The 18,651-nt window shown below is 40.9% G+C and overlaps 1 protein-coding gene across 9 annotated transcripts in view; it reads left to right on the top strand.

Annotated features, from left to right (window-relative positions):
- The window catches only part of ndst3 (N-deacetylase/N-sulfotransferase (heparan glucosaminyl) 3), a 1,028,434-nt gene that overhangs the window by 970,161 nt on the left and 39,622 nt on the right, over window positions 1-18,651 (top strand). For all 9 annotated transcript variants that reach the window (XM_063043575.1, XM_063043576.1, XM_063043578.1 and 6 more), the window contains one exon: window positions 15,596-15,778. In XM_063043575.1, the coding sequence (XP_062899645.1) occupies window positions 15,596-15,778 (183 nt within the window). The remainder of the gene's footprint in view (window positions 1-15,595; window positions 15,779-18,651) is intronic.

The raw sequence follows: 18,651 nt of genomic DNA, 5'->3' as shown, positions 1-18,651 counted from the left end.
CGACTTCAAGCCTAGAGCATTAAATGCTCCTTGTATGTCAAGCCTTCCATTCCTGGGATCATACTTGTGAACCTCTTCTGGATTCTATCCAATGCCAGCACACCTTTCTTAGATAAGGGTCCCAAAGCTGTTTATAATACTCCAAGTGTGGTCTGATCAATGTCCTATAAAGCCTGAGCTTTTTTTCCTGCTCTTATATTCTAGTCCTCTCCAAATGAATGCTAACATTGCATTTGCTTTCCTTACCACTGACTCAACCTGCAAGTTAACTATCAGAGAATCCTGCATGAGGGCTCCCAAGTCCCTTTGCACCTTTGATTTCCAATTTTCTCCCCATTTAGAAAATAGTCTATGCCTTTGTTCCTTCCACCAAAGTGTTGACTATACTCTTCCCGAGACTACATTCCATCTGCTCCGTCATTGCCCATTCTTCCAATCTAAGTCCTTCTGAAGACTCCCTGCTTCCTCAACACTACCTGCCCCTGCATCTATCTTTGTATCATTTGCAAATATGGCCACAAAGTCATCAATTCCATCATCCAAATCATTGATATATAATGCGAAAAGAAGTCGTCCCAGCACCAACCCCTGTAGAAGACACCACTAGGTACAGGCAGCCAACCAGAAAAGGCCCCTTTTGTTCCCACTCTGCCTCCTGCCAGTCAGCGAATTATCTGTCCATGTTGGTATCTTTCCTGCAATACCATGGGCTTTTATCTTGTTGAACAGTGTGGCACCTGTCAAAGGCCTTCGGAAAATCCAAGTAAACTACAGCTGCTGACTCTCCTTTACCTATGCTGGCTGTTACTTCCTCATAATAAAGCAATTCAATTCAAATCAATTCCAAACCAGAAGGGTGTACAGCATGGGAAGGAGAATGAGCAGACAGCTCACAGAGCAGGACATGCCAATAGAAGGTGAAAGGAGAGAAGCAGAACACTGTATTTGGCCACATATTTGAACCATGACTTCAGGCTCAAGACTCTTTATCAGAACTGACGTTAATGAATACTGCCTGACCTGCAGAGTGTTATTTATTGTATTTTTTCAGTCTTTCAAACTGATTTTGATTGTCAAGATGTTTGTCATACCTCAGTTTGCTGTTCCATTAGGAAGTTCACTAATACACTTGTGCAAAGGGAGTTGCCTGAATTTCAGTCTCCTTTCCAGCCTAGTAGCCAAAATAAGCAGGTGACTTTATAAGGACTGCTGAATGTTGGGTTCACCACATACAGTGTGATTCTAAGGCATCACATTTCACCAGTGAGCAGAATTGCAGCCAAAAAAACTGCCATCCCTCAATGCCTTGGTGAAAATTAATATATTGGTCAATGTAATTACAGTAGATTCAGTATTGGAGCCACCACAACAAGCCGAAGGATGACTCCTGGGCAACAATTATTACCGCTCCATCTCTGTGAGAAGATTTGACCTTATGTACGGAGTGTCAGCTTTCAATGCACTGTCATTTGTGCAGAAAGGCCACTTAAAATAAATTCAATGTTCAGAGTAAAATTTCTATCAAATTAATGTTACGCCACCATATATATTTACCTGAGATTAATTTTCTTGTAGGCATTCACAGTAAGTAGAAGGAAACACAATAGAATCAATGAAAAACTGCAAATGACAGAGATGGACAAACAACCAATGTGCAAAAGACAACAAACTATGCAAATACAAAAAGAAAAGGAAAGTGACAATTATAAATAAATGCGCAACAAGTATAGAGAATACAAGTTGTAGAGTCCTTAAAAGTGAGTCCTTAGGTTGTAGAATGAGTTCAGTGTTGGGATCTGAAGTTATCCCCTCTGGTTCAAGAGCTTGATGGAAGAGTTGTAATAACTGTTCTAAACCCAATGGCGTGGGTCCTGAGGCTCCTGTACTGCTATTTTGAAGGCAGCAGTGAGAAGACAGCATGGCCTAGATAGTTGGGGTTCTTGATGATGAATGCTGTTTTCCTGTGACAGGGCTCTGGGCTGTATCCACTATTTGTAATTTTTCTGTATGCTTCCCTACCAGTCCATGATGCAACCAGTCAGTACACTATAGATGTTTGTTAAAGTTTTAGATGACATGTCGAATCTGCACAGACTTCTACGAAAGCTGCTGTGCCTTCATTGTAGTGGCAGTTACATGCTGGACCCAAGACAGGTCCTCTGAACTGGTAACGCCAAGTAATTTAAAGTTGGTGACTCAAGACATCATGGCTCCAATATGCATATGGGAGGCTACGCAGAATGCAATTGAGCAAATCATTAGCTTTCATGAATGATATTCAAACACATGGACCATCCTGGAGGGGGGGGGGCGGGGGTTCTGCAGAACAGTGCTGAGATTCCTGGCTGATGTCTACTGTCAGGAGAAGCCAAGTCTTGTCAACTCCTCAGCATTGTAACTAGAGGTGGCCAAGAAAACCATGAAAGAGGGTAAAAGAAGTCAAAGCAGAGAATCTTTAGCCAGCTGTCCATAACCAATTCATTGAACAGGGTTGCTGCTCACTTTCCACTTTCTGCAGATGATGGAAAATTCTGCTTGGCCAGGTACACATTGAATACATTAGCCCAAACTGATAAACCAAAGCATGCTATTTGGCGTTGATAATTCAATGTAACACATTTGCATTCCTTTAATGCCTGTCATATATGTTCTTCTGTTGTCCGTAGTTGTAGCATGGCAGCTGAAAGCCACTGGAGAGTGCAGAGAGCTTTTAAGGATGACCAAGCAGCCTGTGGCACGTAGCAGAGGCATGGACAGGAGCAGTCCAGTCTGGCTGGCTGATGGGCAGCAGACAGTGGCAGGGACAGTCAGCTTGAGGGAGGATAACAGATTTGTGCTCCAGGGAGTTACTGATGGTTCCCCTGGGCAGCACAGCAGGAGTGTTATGATATCCTTCACCCATTGTATGATGCTGTATATTTTCCAGTTATTTTCAAGATATTTTAAAAAATGACATTCCTTAATTGTGTCTTGCATTTAAGCTTTTCAGTTTTATCTCTGAACTATAGTGACAGCCCTACATGCAAAGTCATGAATGTAGAATTATGTATAATTGGAAATGAGAGGATATTTGACATTATATATGCAACTTACATCATTTCTGAAGTTATTACTCTAGGTTATAAAAATATGTATTTGATGTGGCATGTCTGGCTGTTTTTGCAACCCTTTGCCCCTACGTGAAAGCTTCATAAATATATGCAAATTGAAGTGCTCTCACTCTTGGGCCCTGAGCAAACTTAATGTTGGATCTGTTGAAATTTCTGCTGTGGTCATGATGAATGTTGAACTCTGCTGGATTAAGCAAAAGTCTGAAGTGGTAAATTTGAGGGGGGGCAGCAGGAGTAAGAGTCCTTCTCCAGGTCCCCCAGGCAAGGTCTCTACATGGAGAAAGGGTGGCTGCTTATAACACATCATTTCATCTAAGATTTGCTAAGAAAATCTAACTTAAATTATTTATTGTTAAGCTTTTGTGCCTTTGAAAGAAGCAGTCTGCAGTAGATGGCAAGTTAAAACTATTTAATATTTTCTTTACACTTCCTTTTGTGTGTTTGCTATGCTTTCAATAATGAGATGCAGCTACCACTGGTAACAGAAACAGTTATTGCCCATCCCTAGCTATTCTTTAGAATGGTAATGATCTATCTTCTTAACCTTGCTGCAATCATGGTGAAGAAACTCACAATTATGGACAGATAGTTACAAGATGTACATCCAGCCTGACGAAGCATAGATGGTGTGTGATTTGGAAGGGAACTGGTGTATGGTGATTTTTCATATGCCTGCTGGCCTTGTCCTCTTTAGTGACAGAAGTTAATTTGGGATTTGGTGCCCTGGAGAGTAACTGAGAGTAAGTGTAGTGCATTTAGTGGATGGAGTACAAGGTAGCCATAATATTCTACCCATGATGGTGGGAATTAATTTTGAAATGGGAAATGGAGTGTCTTTCAGGTGGACTACTTGATCCTCTGTGCGTGTGTATGTATGAGTGTGTGTTTGTGTGTGAATCATTTTGAATTCTCTTCAGTGACAGAGTGGAAGTTCACCCAATTGCCCACTACGGTCACCTCATGTGCAGTTTAATGCTAAAGAAGCAAAGCAAAAGATTACTGTCAAAGAACACAAAAGGGGAAAATGAATATAAAGGAATTAAGCACGAGAGCAAGTAACTGAGAGAGACAGAAGTGGAAGAAAAGTGGAATTAATTTAGCAAATTCTTGTAGCCTTTGTTTCTAAGAGATAATTGAGCTTTACTCAGCTTGTGTTCAATAATTGATAGCAACTATTTAGCAAAATATATTCAAATTTTCTTATTAAAAATGACAATTGACCATCAAGTCATGGCCTTGAAAGTAAAAATCAAACAATATATTCCAGAGTTTTGAGTTATGACATTAAAAAAACCTGGTAGGTGAAATGTAATTTTTAAAAACTGCCGATATATTCTCTAAGTCACTGAGTCCTTTTTTTTTATCAACATTCCTCACGTTGTCACTGACTCACTCACCTGCCCCTCACATGGAATTGAAACTTCCCTTTCCATTATATTACATTACCAATAGCGTTCCTGTCTATTCTCTGCAACTTCATCCAGTCGTACTGAAGTCTGAAATGGATTCTGTTTTCTAAGACAGATTTATTTTCTCTTCTACTGTGCTACTATACAAAAGACACACAACTCTGAAACATTCTTAAGTGGGAGGTTGAGAAGTCAGAGGTTATGGTCCACATCAGTACAAATGATATGGGTAGGAAGGGTGACAATGTTCTGCAAATAGAGTTCAGGGTGTTAGGTGATAGGTTAAAGGACAGGACCTGCGACCTCCTGTGTTGTGATCTCAGGATTGCTACCCATGCCACGTGCTAGTGAGGCCAGAAACAGGAAGATCATATAGTTTAACACATGACTAAGAAGATAGCGCAGGAGGGAGGACTTCAGATTTTTGGATCGTCAGGCTCTCTCCCAGGGAAGGTGTTAACTGTACAGACAGGGCAGTCTGCACTGAACTGGAGGGGGGCTAATATCCCCACTCAAGGATATTAGTAACTCAAAAGCAGTACTTTCCACAAGCAGTAAGGCTGATCTCAACATTTCCACCCACTAACACACCACACACCCCTCCCCCCACACTGACACTACTCTGTCATTTCCTGTCAGATTTACATATGTACAGATACTCCTGTAGTTATGGGGAAAGATGTTGCTATACCTATATACAAAGACAGGAATCAAAAGTTTGAGCACGGTGGGCCTGTATTCTGAGTTGTGTATATTTCAATGGAAGGAGTATTGTAGGAAAGGTGGATGAGCTCAGGGCATGGATCAGCACTTGGATTATGACATTATAATCATTAGTGACACTTGGTTGCAAGAGGGGCAGGACTGGCAGCTCAATGTTCCAGGATTCTGTTATTTTAGATGTGACAGAGCGGGAAAGAATAAAGGAGGAAGGTGGCATTACTAGTCAGGAAGAATGTCATGCAGCAATCAAACAAAACAGACTGGAATACTTGGCTAATGAGGCCATATGGGCGGAATTGAGGAATAAGAAGGAGATGACTGTTTTAATTGGATTATACTTTAACCTACCCAGGATTATATTTGAGACTACCCAACAGCCCGCGAGATTTAGGGAAGCAAATTTGTAGAGGGATTGCAGACTCTCTACAAACCATAAGGTTGTTATAATAGGTGATTTTAAATTTGCACATTTGGACTGGGACTCCTATATTATAAAAGGATTGGTTGGGATAGAGTTTGTCAAATATGTTCAGAAACGTTTCCCTAATAGAGGTCCCAACTAGAGCAAGTGTGATACTAGATCTCCAATTAGGGAATTAGGGCAGGTGACAAAAATTTGTGTGTGTGTGCGCCCTTAACTCCTGGTGGAGTCATCGGGGCACCATCAAGACAAGCTTTTGGTATGCTCATCGTAGGGCATGACCTGGGCATCTGAAACCTGGCTGAGCCCATGCCTCCCCAGGTTTTTTATTACAAGGTCGCTCGACACTCAACCCAGGCACGGATGAAGAGCATGCAAGGGAGCTGGCTGGATTCGAACTTGGGACCTCTCGCCCTGAAGTCCAGCGTTGATGCCACTATGCCACCAGCCAATTAAAGATTTGTGTAGGGGAATAATTTGTATCTAGTTATCATAAAAGTTCAAATTTCAAAGTAAGTTTCTTTTCAAAGTACAAATACAAAAAGAAAAATAATGATAATAATAAATAAGCAGTAAGTATTGAAATCATAAGAAGAAGAGTCCTTGGAAGTGAGTCCATAGGTTGTGGGAACAGTTTAATGTTGGGGTAAGTGAAATTGAGTGAAGTTATCCTTTTGGTTCAAGAGCCTGATGGTGGAGTAGTTTGCGAACAATGCAAAGATAGATAGAGGGGCAGGTGGTTTTGAGAAAATAGGGAGCTGCAGTAGGACTTGGACAGATTAGGAGAACGGGCAAAGAAGTACCAGATGTAAAATAGCATCGAGAATTGTATGGTCATGTGCTTTGGTAGAAGAAATAAAGGATAGGCTATTTTCTAAATGGGGAGAAAATTCAAAAATCCAAGCTGCAAGTGGGCTTTGGAATCCTTGTGCTGGATTCCCTGAAGGTTAATTTGCAAGTTGAGTCAATGGTGAGGAAGGCAAATGCAATGCTAGCATTCATTTTGAGAGGACTGGAATATAAAAACTAGGATTTAATGCTGAAGCTTTATAAGGCCTCACTTGAAGATTTGTGTGCAGTCTTGGACTCCTAATGTAATGCTGATATTGGACAAGGTTCTAAGGAGGTTCACAAAAATGATCCCAGGAATGAAAGACTTATCATATTAGGAACGTTTGATGACTGGGTTGTACTCGTTGGAATGTTTTGTTTAATGTTTAAGGTGAAATGTTTAATGATAATATGAGGGGGAACTTCTTCATTCAGAGGGTGTCGGGAGTGTAGAACGATCTGCGAGTGGAAGTGGTGGATGTGGGTATGATTTCAACATTTAAGAGGAATTTGGATAGGGACATGGATGGGAGTGGTATCGAGGGCTATGGAGCAGGTGCAGGTCGAAGGTACAGGGCATATAAATATTTTGGCACAAACTAAATAGACTGAAGGGCCTGTATCTCTGCTGTTATGTTCTATAGCTCTCTGACTCTATATTCCCTGCCCCAACTCCAGCTTATTGGCTGAATGTATTAAGAGATACAGGGAAAAAACTTGTAAATGGAACTTGGACCCAGATCAGCCATGATCTCAGTGAATGGCAAAATGCAACCCAGCTATTCTTCCATGTTTCCTGTGCTGTTGGCAGAGGAAGTTTTAGTCCTGCAGAACCTTGTGCAAAAATTGGCATGGAGACTAGTGGTGTCTATGACCATCAGTTTACTGTTGCTTGGCCCTAACGTCAGTCCTCCCACTTGCTGTAACAAAAGCTGAAAATGCTGGTAAACATTTAGCAAGTCTGAAATATTAACCATTCCTCTTTCCACAGAGCAGCTTCTTCTCTTGTTTTAAGCTTCACCGTCTGCAGTGCTTGGCCTCAACTCCTTGCCATTTGTCTTTCTTCATCTGCATGTTCCTTAATGTTATTTTGTTCTAAATTGTCATTTGCTCTGACTTTATGCCTATCATCTTTCTTTGCCAGAGGATTGAAGGAAACCTGGCTTCATTTTAATTCATCTCCGGACAGTACTCAGAAGAACAAATTATATACGGAGTAGTAACTCCAGAGTTATTGCTGTTGTTGGTGATGGCACACTCCAGGGCTGTGAAGATCCATACAGAGCAGTCATGCAGAAAGCAGTGGTTCAGTAGTTCAGTGGCTCAGTTTATTGTCAGAGAATGTATCCAGTATACAGCCTGAAATCCTTTCTCTTCACAGGCATTCATAAAACAAAGAAAAGAACCCGAAGAGTGAATGACAGAAATGTTAGAACCCCCTTCCATGCACAAGCTGCAGCCAACACATCAATTCTCCACCCTTCAACCATCCCCCACTTGCTCCAACAAAAGCCCCCACAGACCATGACCTAGAGTCCATCAAAATCTACAGTCCATCCCAACACTTAGACATCTCACAGAGTCTCTCTCAGTAACGAGGGAGAGAGAGGCGTCGCTCTTGCCACAGCAAAAGGGGAGACAAACAGCTTGCTAATTCCATGTTACAAACTGCTGCGTCATCCTTGTCCAAATTCCCCCTGACTAAAGGAACAACAGACTCCCACTCATCATCGAGACAGAGACAAAGATTGCTCGAGTGCAGAGGCCTTTATTGACAGCAGTGCACTCTGCCTGTCTGCTATGTCGATGTTTCAATCTCTTGCAACGCTTCAGTCAGTGACACTGGCGAGGAATGGGGTCGACCTCAGGGCCACACCTAGAAGGTGCACGCCTTCCAAGCTGCACCTGGAGACCTTGAACACCAGGCTGCTCAGCGAGCTCCAAGAGTGAGAACCCACAGCCTGTGAAGAATAGTAGTTTGATCAGCAGCTGTAAATCACAGACTCTGACAGGACCCCAGCCACCTTGAAAAAGAAAAAAGAGACATGAGAAGAGAATTAATCTGTTTCATAGACAAACTGAAAGAAGTTGCCCAGGTCAGCAAAAACCTCTGATGCCATCACTAGCTCCCCCACCCCACTCCAGATATGGAATACTTTGAACTATTACATTAAGTGTCGACTGTTTATTCATTTTCATAGATGCTGCCTGAATTGCTCCAAAGTTTTGTGTGTGTTACGTTATACTTCCATAGTTTTCAGCTCTGTGGACTGATCATTGTTGTGAGATGCAGCTAATTACTGGCATTAGATCTGTTTTTCCTTCGCTGACTTGGGCCCCTGTTCAAATGCACAGACTGCTCACACACGACAATGTCAGTAAAAAAAATGTCTTGGTAGCCATTTTTACTGTTTTATCCTTGATCCTAAACGCCACCCCACCCCAATTCATTCTGCAGCTTCATTTCTTTGTTGCTGCTCATTCCCTCACAGTAGCGTTCCCACTGAGAAGGTCATTCCAACTACATAGTCCTTCTGAAAGTGTAGGTTGCAGGGAAATTGTAAACCACAGGGTCATTGATACAATATATTCTTAGTAAGAAATTTTATTTAAAATCACACGGAAAATTATTGTCAAAATCTGAGAATATTAGATATGCTAATACTCAGACTGGGCTGCTCCTGAAGTTTTGTGTGCAGTTCCTTGATGTTTAATTATTCTTCAAATTCTGAAAATGTGCATCAGTTCATGATTTACGGGGCCAGATGTTTTCAGGTGACAGATTGTGCAGTGATGCTTTGGCATAAAGTAAGCATCTATCGGCAGAGAAATACACTCTGTGGCCACTTTATTAGGTGCCACCTGTATCTAATAAAATAGCCACTGAGTATATGTTTGTGGTTTTCTGCTGCTGTAGCCCATCAACATGTTGTGCATTCAGAAATGATTGTCTGCACACCACTGTCGTAACGTGTCGTTATTTGAGTTAATGTCGCCTTCCTGTCAGTTTGAACCAGTCTGACCGTTTACCTCTGAATTCTCTCCTCAACAAGGCATTTTCACCCACAGAACTGCCATTCACTGGATTTTTGCTTTTGTTTTTGCACCATTCTCTATAAACCCTGGAGACTGTTGTGCATGAAAATCTCAGAAGTTCAGCAGTTTCTGAGATACTCAAACCACCCTGTCTGGCACCATCAGTAATTCCATGATCAAAGTCACTTTGATCACATTTCTTCTCCATTCTGATGTTTGGTTTGAACAGCAACAGAACCTCTTGACCATGTCCGCATGCTTTTATGCATTGAGTTGCTGCCACATGATTGGCTGATTAGATATTTGCATTAATGAGAAGGTGTACCTAATGAAGTGGCCACTGAGTCTGGACTCTACTTCAAGAATCAGTTTTGTTAATATCACTCTCATTCATGGAGCCCTGCTGAAAACTTAGGGCTGGATTGCTCTACTGATATATCAGGTTTCAGGGTCTGGTCTTTGTAACATTCCAGGGCAACATTTCCCGCACTCACTTCTACCCACTGGACCTCAGTTTCCATGTTCTCTTTTCACTCAGTGGGACGTTGATTCCCATACTCCAGATCCCCTCACTAGGCTCCCACTTGCCATCCATGCCCATGTTTCACCAGAAATGTCCCATTCCCGTGTTCCCTTTAAAATTATTGGGACCCTGTTTCCCACAGTCCTTTTAAACCCACTTGTTCTATTTCCTGTCTTCTTTTTAACTTAGTTTACTGGAAAATATATTAATCAACTGTGTAACAGCAAAAAATATAGAGAGTTGAAAGAGCATTTAAGTATGAGTAGAAACAAAATTCAGTTGTCCAGAAAAGCTGCTAGTCCAGGTGTGTCAAGTTTTTTTTAGATTATGTACAATGGTACCGTATATGTATTTATGTTTGTTATATACGTATGTATGTTCTCTGCCAACATTTATTTCACATATTGTTAAGTAATTTTTAAACAGTAGCGGTGTCATGCACAATATAAATGTTGTATTAAAGAGTTAAGTCTATCTGTCTGAAATAAATATGCTTGTGTTCTGAGGTCATAAACCAAAAATATATTTGATGGGTTACATGAAAATCAAATATCCTTTAAAAGGTATCTTGGACGAGAAACAAGTAGTGATTTGTGGGAATGATAGGCTGGCTTCTTAATATGATCTTCAACCAATTTATGTAGAACAATAAGCTGATACAGCACACACAAGAGAGCCTGCAGATGCTGGACATCTTGAGCAACACACACAAAACAGTGGAAGAATTCAGCAGGTCAGGCAACATCTGTGGAGGGAGATTAAAAAGAAAACACTGACTGTTTAATTTCCCCAATAGATGCTGTCCAACCAGCTGAGATCCTCCAGCGTATTGTGTGTGTTGTTATAGAATACCCTTAGAATGATTGAAGAAAATGTTGTTAAAGAACTCCAGTCAAACATAATCAGATTCTGCAATATAAATTGCATCTGTTGATGTTATTACCTATACATTATGAACCCTGGTAGGGCCAGTGTAGCTCTTAATGTTGATTATTTGAACTGTGTTGTCAAAGTCCGAAGCTAAGGTCAAAGGCATGGCAACAGCACAAGCAGGAGTTCTTATGTGCAAAATCTTCAGCTGGTGTGGCAGCTCATCAGCAAGTATATAACGGGTTGAGCTGAAAAGTGCTGTTGGAGGGTCTCAACCCAAAACATCAGCTGTTTATTCCCTTCGATAGGTGCAGCCTGACTGATTTGCTGAGTTCCAGCATCTACAGAAACCTTTCTGTTTCTGAAACGCAGCTCACTAGTTTTAATGTGTGAATTTGATTTCAGGATTTAATAACTGTTTAATTACTGCTTTCTAATACAAATTGAGCTTTGCAACAATGAGGTTGTACCATTAGAATTCACTTGGCCCCCTCTAGTGGCTTTTGCAGTAATATTTCCGGTTCAGTTTGATGCTCCATTATATTTTTGATTCCCTTCTCCATCTCTGGCAGAATGCTAAACTTGAACTAAGGATGAGATAGTCACAGGAATCTCTTATCTTTAAATGCCTGTTACAATGTCATCTTAAAGCTTAAAACGTGTTTTCTTACATAGGTAGTGCTTCCATATTGTAATTACAGTGATGATAGATTCTGAATTGCAGGCTGTATGTTTTGAAATCTAAATTATACGTCCTGAAATATAGGTTGTATATTTTGAAGTATACTATGATGTATACATTTAGAGATGAATTAATATTACAGATCAGTTCAATTTACAGGCTTCCGACATTTGAATTAACTGTAAATGATACCTAAGCCTGCATCTTGATATCAGATTAAATGGTTCTACTTGGATCTACTAAGTAGGGGGTCATAGTTCCAAGCAGAACCATTTAGTCTGATAGTTTTCAATTTAAATACTAAGTTATTATTTATACTGAAGTAAAATATTACCAGATTTTGGAAGCCTGCAGAGATGTGGAAGAATTTCTTTAGCCAGAGAGTGGTGAATCTATGGAATTCTTTGCCACAGGCGGCTGTGGAGGGCAAGTCTTTGAGTATATTTAAGGCAGAGGTTGATAGATTCTTGATTAGTCAGGGCATGAAAGGATACAGGGAGAAGGCAGGAGATTGGGGAGGAGAAGAAAGTGGATCAGTTTTGTTGAAATGGTGGCGCAGATGCAATGTGCCAAATAGCTTCATTCTGCTCCTGTATCTTATGGTTTAAACAGAATGTGGAGGAAATACTCAGCATCACAGGTAACATCTGTGTGAGATGAAAACAGTTCCCTCTTTGTGTCTTTTAAACTATTGATAACTTTTTAATGCAATTGTCAGAAATCTGAAAAATACTGGAACCTCTCTACAGGTCAGGCAGCAACTGTGAGAAGAGAAACAGATTTAAGATTTCAAGTCATGGATTCTTCATCATCATTGTTCTGAAGAGCTATCTCTGACAAAGGGTCTTCAACCTGAGGAGATACCCTCTTTCTCTTTTCAAAGGTGCTGCCTGACTCACTGAGAGATTCCAGCATTTTCTGTTTCGTAGCAGAGCTGTTCACCCATTTTGTTTCATTGCCAATGCTACATGAACTACTCAGTATACTTAGCAATTTCAGTTTTTTACAAAACTTCTTATTTATGCTGTCCTGGCTGGCACACTGTAAAGCTGCCATACATTTACATATACATCCAGCCTTAAGGATCCCCACCACCAGGACATGCCCTCTTCACACCGTTACCGTCTGGAAAGTCAGTGATTCAGGAACAGCTTCTTCCCCTCTGCCGTCCGTTTTCTAAGTGGACATTGAACCATGAATACTACCTCACTACTTCTTGTATTGCTGTTATTTTGTACTACTTATTTTAACTTCACTATTTAATAGACATATATATACTTAATGTAGATCTTTAGATACTTATTTATTATGTATTTCATTGTATTGCTGCCATAAAGTTAACAATTTTCACAACATATGCCGGTGGTATTAAATCTGATTCTGATACACAATGAAAACCTAAACTCCAACACTGGCATGACCTCAGCCTGATCAACAATGCAGTATCTCAGTAACATGGTACTATCAAGTTAGCTAAGATGCAGCTTTTGGTCACTGTCAACTAACTGTTTGTGAGTGAGGGAAGCATTTATTAGTGATAGTGATGGTTGTTTTCACCCATAACTCTGAATTTATTAAAAAAAGTCTCCCAACCTCAATTTTGCTTGGAAACTCAACTCCACTTCATGGCATTGCTGAGAGTTTATCCAGTGCTCGTCTGTCTTTTTTTATATATCAGATCATGTGCCATCAGAAAATCTGATCTGATTTTACAAATATTGATTTACTTGTATCATAGAATTTCCATTCCTGCTTTTGGTTAAGCAGCTTTCTGTGGCAGTTTTGCAGAACCTGTCCCCTCCCTTTGCAGAACCAACTGGGAGCATTGGGGAAACAAACAGGAGAAACCTCGTTTTGGAAAGAAAATAAAAGCAATCTATCCATCGGTCTCCTGAAACCCCCTACCCTATCTGTATATTTCTCCTTGAGTCCCCATTTGCTGGTCTTCATCACTCATCGGAGCCCCATATCCATATATATATTTCTCTCTCTCTCTCTGTCTCTCTCTCTCTTTCTCTCTCTCTCTCCCCCGCCCCCTTCCCCCTCCCCCCTCTCTCCCCATCCCCCTCTCCCTCTCCCCTCTTGCTCCCTCTCTCCCCTTCTCCCCCTCCCTCTCTCCCTCTCTCCCTCTCTCTCTCCCTCTCTCCCCCCTCCCGCAGCTGTTGTTTAATAAAGCAATACATACAAAATGTTGGAGGAACCCAGCATGTCAGACAGCATCTATAAAAATGAATATTCTTGTTCCTACTCTGACGTGTCAATCCATGGCCCTCCGTTGATTCCAGGACGTGGCCACCCACAGGTTGGAGGAGCAAACCTCATATTCCATTTGGGTACCTCCCAAATTCATTTGATATTGGTTTCTCCTTCTGGTAAAAAAAATTGCCCCTCCCGCTCCCTCTTCTTCCATTCCCCATTCTGGCGTCTTGCATCTTCTTTCATGCTTACTACATCCCCCAGTTCCCTCTTCCTTTACCCAATGCTCCACTCTCCTCTCCTGTCAGATTTCTTCTTCTCTAGCCATTACCTTTCCTACCCACCTGGCTTCACCTATCAACTTCTAGCTCTCCTGATTCTTCCCCTCCCCGCCCACCACCACCTTTTTATTTTAGCATCTTCTCCCTCCCTTTCCAATCCCGAAGAAGGGTCTTGGCCCAAATATCGACTGTTTATTTAATTCCATAGATGCTGCTTGTCCTGCTGAGTTCCTCCAGCACTTTTTTGTGTGTGAGTTGCTGTTGTTTAATTTGCCTGTCTCTTTAAACATCCATAACAAGCCTTCCTGGTGGCAGAACTCTTCCTGATTCCAAAGACCAAAATCTCCTGCCTAGCTTCAGAACAATCACACAGCTACCAACTAATGTCAGCAGCTGTTGTCCCACCACCAATGGATCACACCTTTCTGCTGCTGGTCATCTTTGCCAAAAAGCTGGTAATCTTAAAAATAAAATCCCCAGTCTGACTCGTAGGACAAACAACAACTATGTACAGTACATTAGCAAATAATTAATAATATTTTGTTGTTGTTCGTGGAGATGCATTGTCACAGGAGATCTATGTCCTGAACTTTCCAGTGCTTGCAATAGGAATTCCTTAATCATGATATCTCCCAGTTAAATAATTTGTTTCAAAGGGATATGGAGGGCATTTTATTAGCATGTTACTCTTTCCTTCTTTTCAGAGTCCCAGGAGTTAAAGATCAATCTCCTGGACACTGCTATGGGAAAGAACATGAAAAGGGGTGATTATTTTCTATTTTATTTCACAGTTTTCAAAGATGGAGTTAAAAAAAGATATTAGACAATGAAGCAGCAGGTGCTGAGCAGAAATCTCTAGTCGCAGATCCATTCAGAGTTTCCAGCACTGCTTGATCCAACCCCGCTCTCTTCATTTTCCTACTGACTCTTTTCACTTCCATTCTGATCTCTTCTCAATTCTTGTGGTACACCTATGTCTCATCCTTCATCAGCCAGTGCACATGGTGGTAATCACACTCCACATGAAATTAGTTTGTCCATATGTAAGTGGTTACATCTTGAATGTCAACAATTTTTTTCTTTTTACAAATAATGATGTGACTAGTGCATTTATTTCCAAAATTCCCTGCTTTGTTTCTGAATTAGATAGTTTGTCCTTTTGTTCATTAATAATGGCCATTGAGTGAATTAATTCAGCCCTAACAGTTAATAATAAATTCTGGCCATGACATAGAAGTCAAGTATCATTAATGTAAAAAGTAGCTGGGGAAATTTACGGGTTATGATATGTTAGTTCATATAACAGATAACCAGCTTGTCAATGATTATGGGAATTTAGCTGATGGTATTCAATGGCAGTGTTTATTCTTAAAACCATAATCCAAAATGAGTTGCTGCCTTTAAAAGCAATAATGCAAGAATAAACACATTAGTCTGCTCAATCTAGATGGTAGATTAAATGGTTTTAATTTAATATGTCGGACCTAAGAGTGACCTTTTTATTTCCTTTCAGATCAGCATATTCATGACGCACTTATCCAACTATGGGAATGATCGACTGGGACTCTACACCTTTGTGAACTTGGCCAATTTTGTTCACTGCTGGACCAACCTGAAATTACAGACTATGCCTCCTGTTCATCTGGCACACAAATACTTTGAGCTCTTTCCTGAGCAAAAGGAACCACTGTGGCAGGTGTGGATCCAATCCTTCTTGAAATGATGCCATGATAATAATAGTCTTGTGCCTGTTTTTGTGTGCAAATGAAGCTGAACTTCCAAGATACCCTTTGTCTTGCTAGTAACCATTTGTTTTTGAGTGTCAAGTTGATTTTAAGAGTAGGAAGTAAAAGTGGAAAAGTAATTATTGTTAGCCTTGTCAAAGTGTTCCCATCATCTTTCCAAATCCAGATATATCTTTAAAACAATACGTCTTTCTTCACATTGCACAACCTCCATGACTGCATGGAAACATCTTGTGAGGAAGTGAAGTTGTTCCATTCCCAGTGTGGATAGTCATAAGTTTTTACAGGTGTTTCATTAGGAACAATCACAGAATTTGTTATGCCAATGTTCTCTGTGCTAATTTGGATTCCAATTATGTCTGGTCAGAAGTAGTTGAAAATTAAGATTAATTTTTGAGTTAATTCAGTTAATATTTGAGTCAAGCCTTCAGATGACTAAAACCTTTTTTTTGGAAACTGGTGGAACAAACAGAAACGAGAGAAAATCTGCAGATGCTGAAAAACCAAACAGAAAAGTGTTTTAGACATGGACCTTAAACAACACTGCAATTTCCCCGTGAAAGGTTTGCCAACACTTTTGTGGACATGATTATTGTCAGATGCTTGTTTGGAACGGAATTTGAGTTTTCTGTCCATGAACCAGAGTGGGAAAGGGTGGCGGGGGGGAGTACAGTTATGTGTTTCAAATTCAAAGACATATACATTTTTTTGTTAATGTTGATCAGCTTAAAATGATTCCAATCATTCCGCACACTGATTTTCTTCCTTTCTGGTGGGCTGTAATTATCGAGTAATTTAACAGAACGAGGCCATGAGACCCATTTACTGTGTGTTGGCTCTCAAAGCTTCATTCCCCATATTCACACACTATTGTTGTTCTCTCTCTTTTAAGTACAGTAAAACTTGTCCAGCCTGAATGTAGAAGCACAGTCGACGTTTCAGGCCAAGACCTTTCGTCAGGGTCGGGAGTCATGACGAAGGGTCTTGGCCTGAAACGTCAGCTGTGCTTCTTCCTATGGATGCTGCCTGGCCTGCTGCGTTCCACCAGCATTTTGTGTGTGTTGCTTGAATTTCCAGCATCTGCAGATTTCCTCGTGCCAGCCTGAATGTTTTGGGTTAGTGGACAAAGAAGGATGCTGTTTGGCTGTTAGTTCCACGTTGGCTTCCAGGAGAAAAATCCCATTAGTCCCGTTTGTAGCGATACAGTTTATTCCCCCACATGCACATGCCCATCAGTTCTTCTTTATTTCTTTCTTTCACTAATCCACACTAATACAGAACTTACAGCAGCTAATTAAAGTATCACCATGTCTTTGGCATTTGAGAAACATGTAGAGTATCTGGAGGAAACTCACAGTGCCAGGGAGAGAGCATGCAAACTCCACTCAGGTCATAACTGAACCTGAGTTATAGAGTCATGCAGTATGCCCGCTATCCATTTGGCCCAACTTAGCAATGCTGAAGGAGATACTCATCTAACTTAATTCCATTTTCTTGAATTTGGTCCATATACCTTTATTTCTTGCCTTTTGATGTGCATGTGCAAATGCTACCTAAATGCTGTGAATGTACATGCTTCTACAAGCTCCTCTGGTAGTTTGTTCCACCATCCTCTGTGTGTGAAAAAGTCTCTCCTCAGATCTCCTTTAAATCTTTCTCCTCTCACGTTAAACCTCGTTTTGGACTTCTCTACTCCAGGAAAAAGACTACCCTGTCTGTGCTCCTCATGATTTTCTAAAGCTCCATGCAGTCACTCATAAAGCATCCTGCACTCCAGTGAGAACAATCCAGCATATCCAATCTCTGCTTATAACAGGGTTGCTGGAGGTGAAGGAGCAACACTAACTACTGTGCCACTGGTGATACCATGCATCTTCTAAAAATGATATAATTCTCCTCTGAGTACTTTCCTGGTGTATATGATGAATCTCTTTTCAGGTTTCAAGCCAGGTACAGGTATCGATTCAAGTTTGTCATTGAAATGTCAGTTATAGTCAATACCTATACCCAGCTAAAAGCCCAAAATGAGTTTATTTGTACTTTTGTACCTGTTTCCACCAATTACATTCATAGATAAATGGAATAAATTCATGTAGTCCATGATGATATACAAGTTTGTTTATTGTCATCTCCCTGTACTTATATGCAACATTCCTCAAGACCACAGTGCACCACAATATATATATATCGCACACAGCGCATAAAACAAAATCTTATCACAAATAAGTTAATAAAATATAAATCAAAATGTATTGTGAAGTACATGGCTTAGGTGAACAGTAGACAATAGAGTAAAGAGTAAACAGCTTTTTTGCCCTAGTGACGTGACCTCAGTGGTGGGAAGGTATTCATTGATCTCACAGCCTGGGGGAAGAAGCTGTTACCCAGTCAGGCAGTCCCAGTTCTGATGCTCCTGTACCTCCTTTTTGATGGCAGTGGGTCAAAGAGATTGTGGGATGGGTGGTAGGGATCCCCAATAGTGCTTCAGGCCCTTCGTAGACAAAACCTCCAGTGAGTGTCACAAATAGGGAGGAGGGAGACCCCAGTTTTTACTGTCCTCTGTAGAGTCTTACAGTTCGATGTCTTGCAGCTTCCCTACCACACAATGCTGCAGCCAGACAGGACACTTTGATGGTGCTCCTGTAGAAAGTTGATAGAGTAGGGTTGGGTGCCTTACATACCTCAATTTCCTCAGAAAGTGTAGACACTGCTGTGCATTCTTGACTAGTGAGGAGGTGTCTGGGTCCAGGTTAGATCGCATTTACATGCACACCAAGGAACTTTGTGTTCTTTAATCTGCCCACGATAGAGCAATTGATGTGCA

Source organism: Mobula hypostoma, chromosome 3 (assembly GCF_963921235.1).
Source record: "Mobula hypostoma chromosome 3, sMobHyp1.1, whole genome shotgun sequence".
NCBI classification, from domain to species: domain Eukaryota; kingdom Metazoa; phylum Chordata; class Chondrichthyes; order Myliobatiformes; family Myliobatidae; genus Mobula; species Mobula hypostoma.
This window is presented reverse-complemented; position numbering and strand designations above follow the sequence as displayed.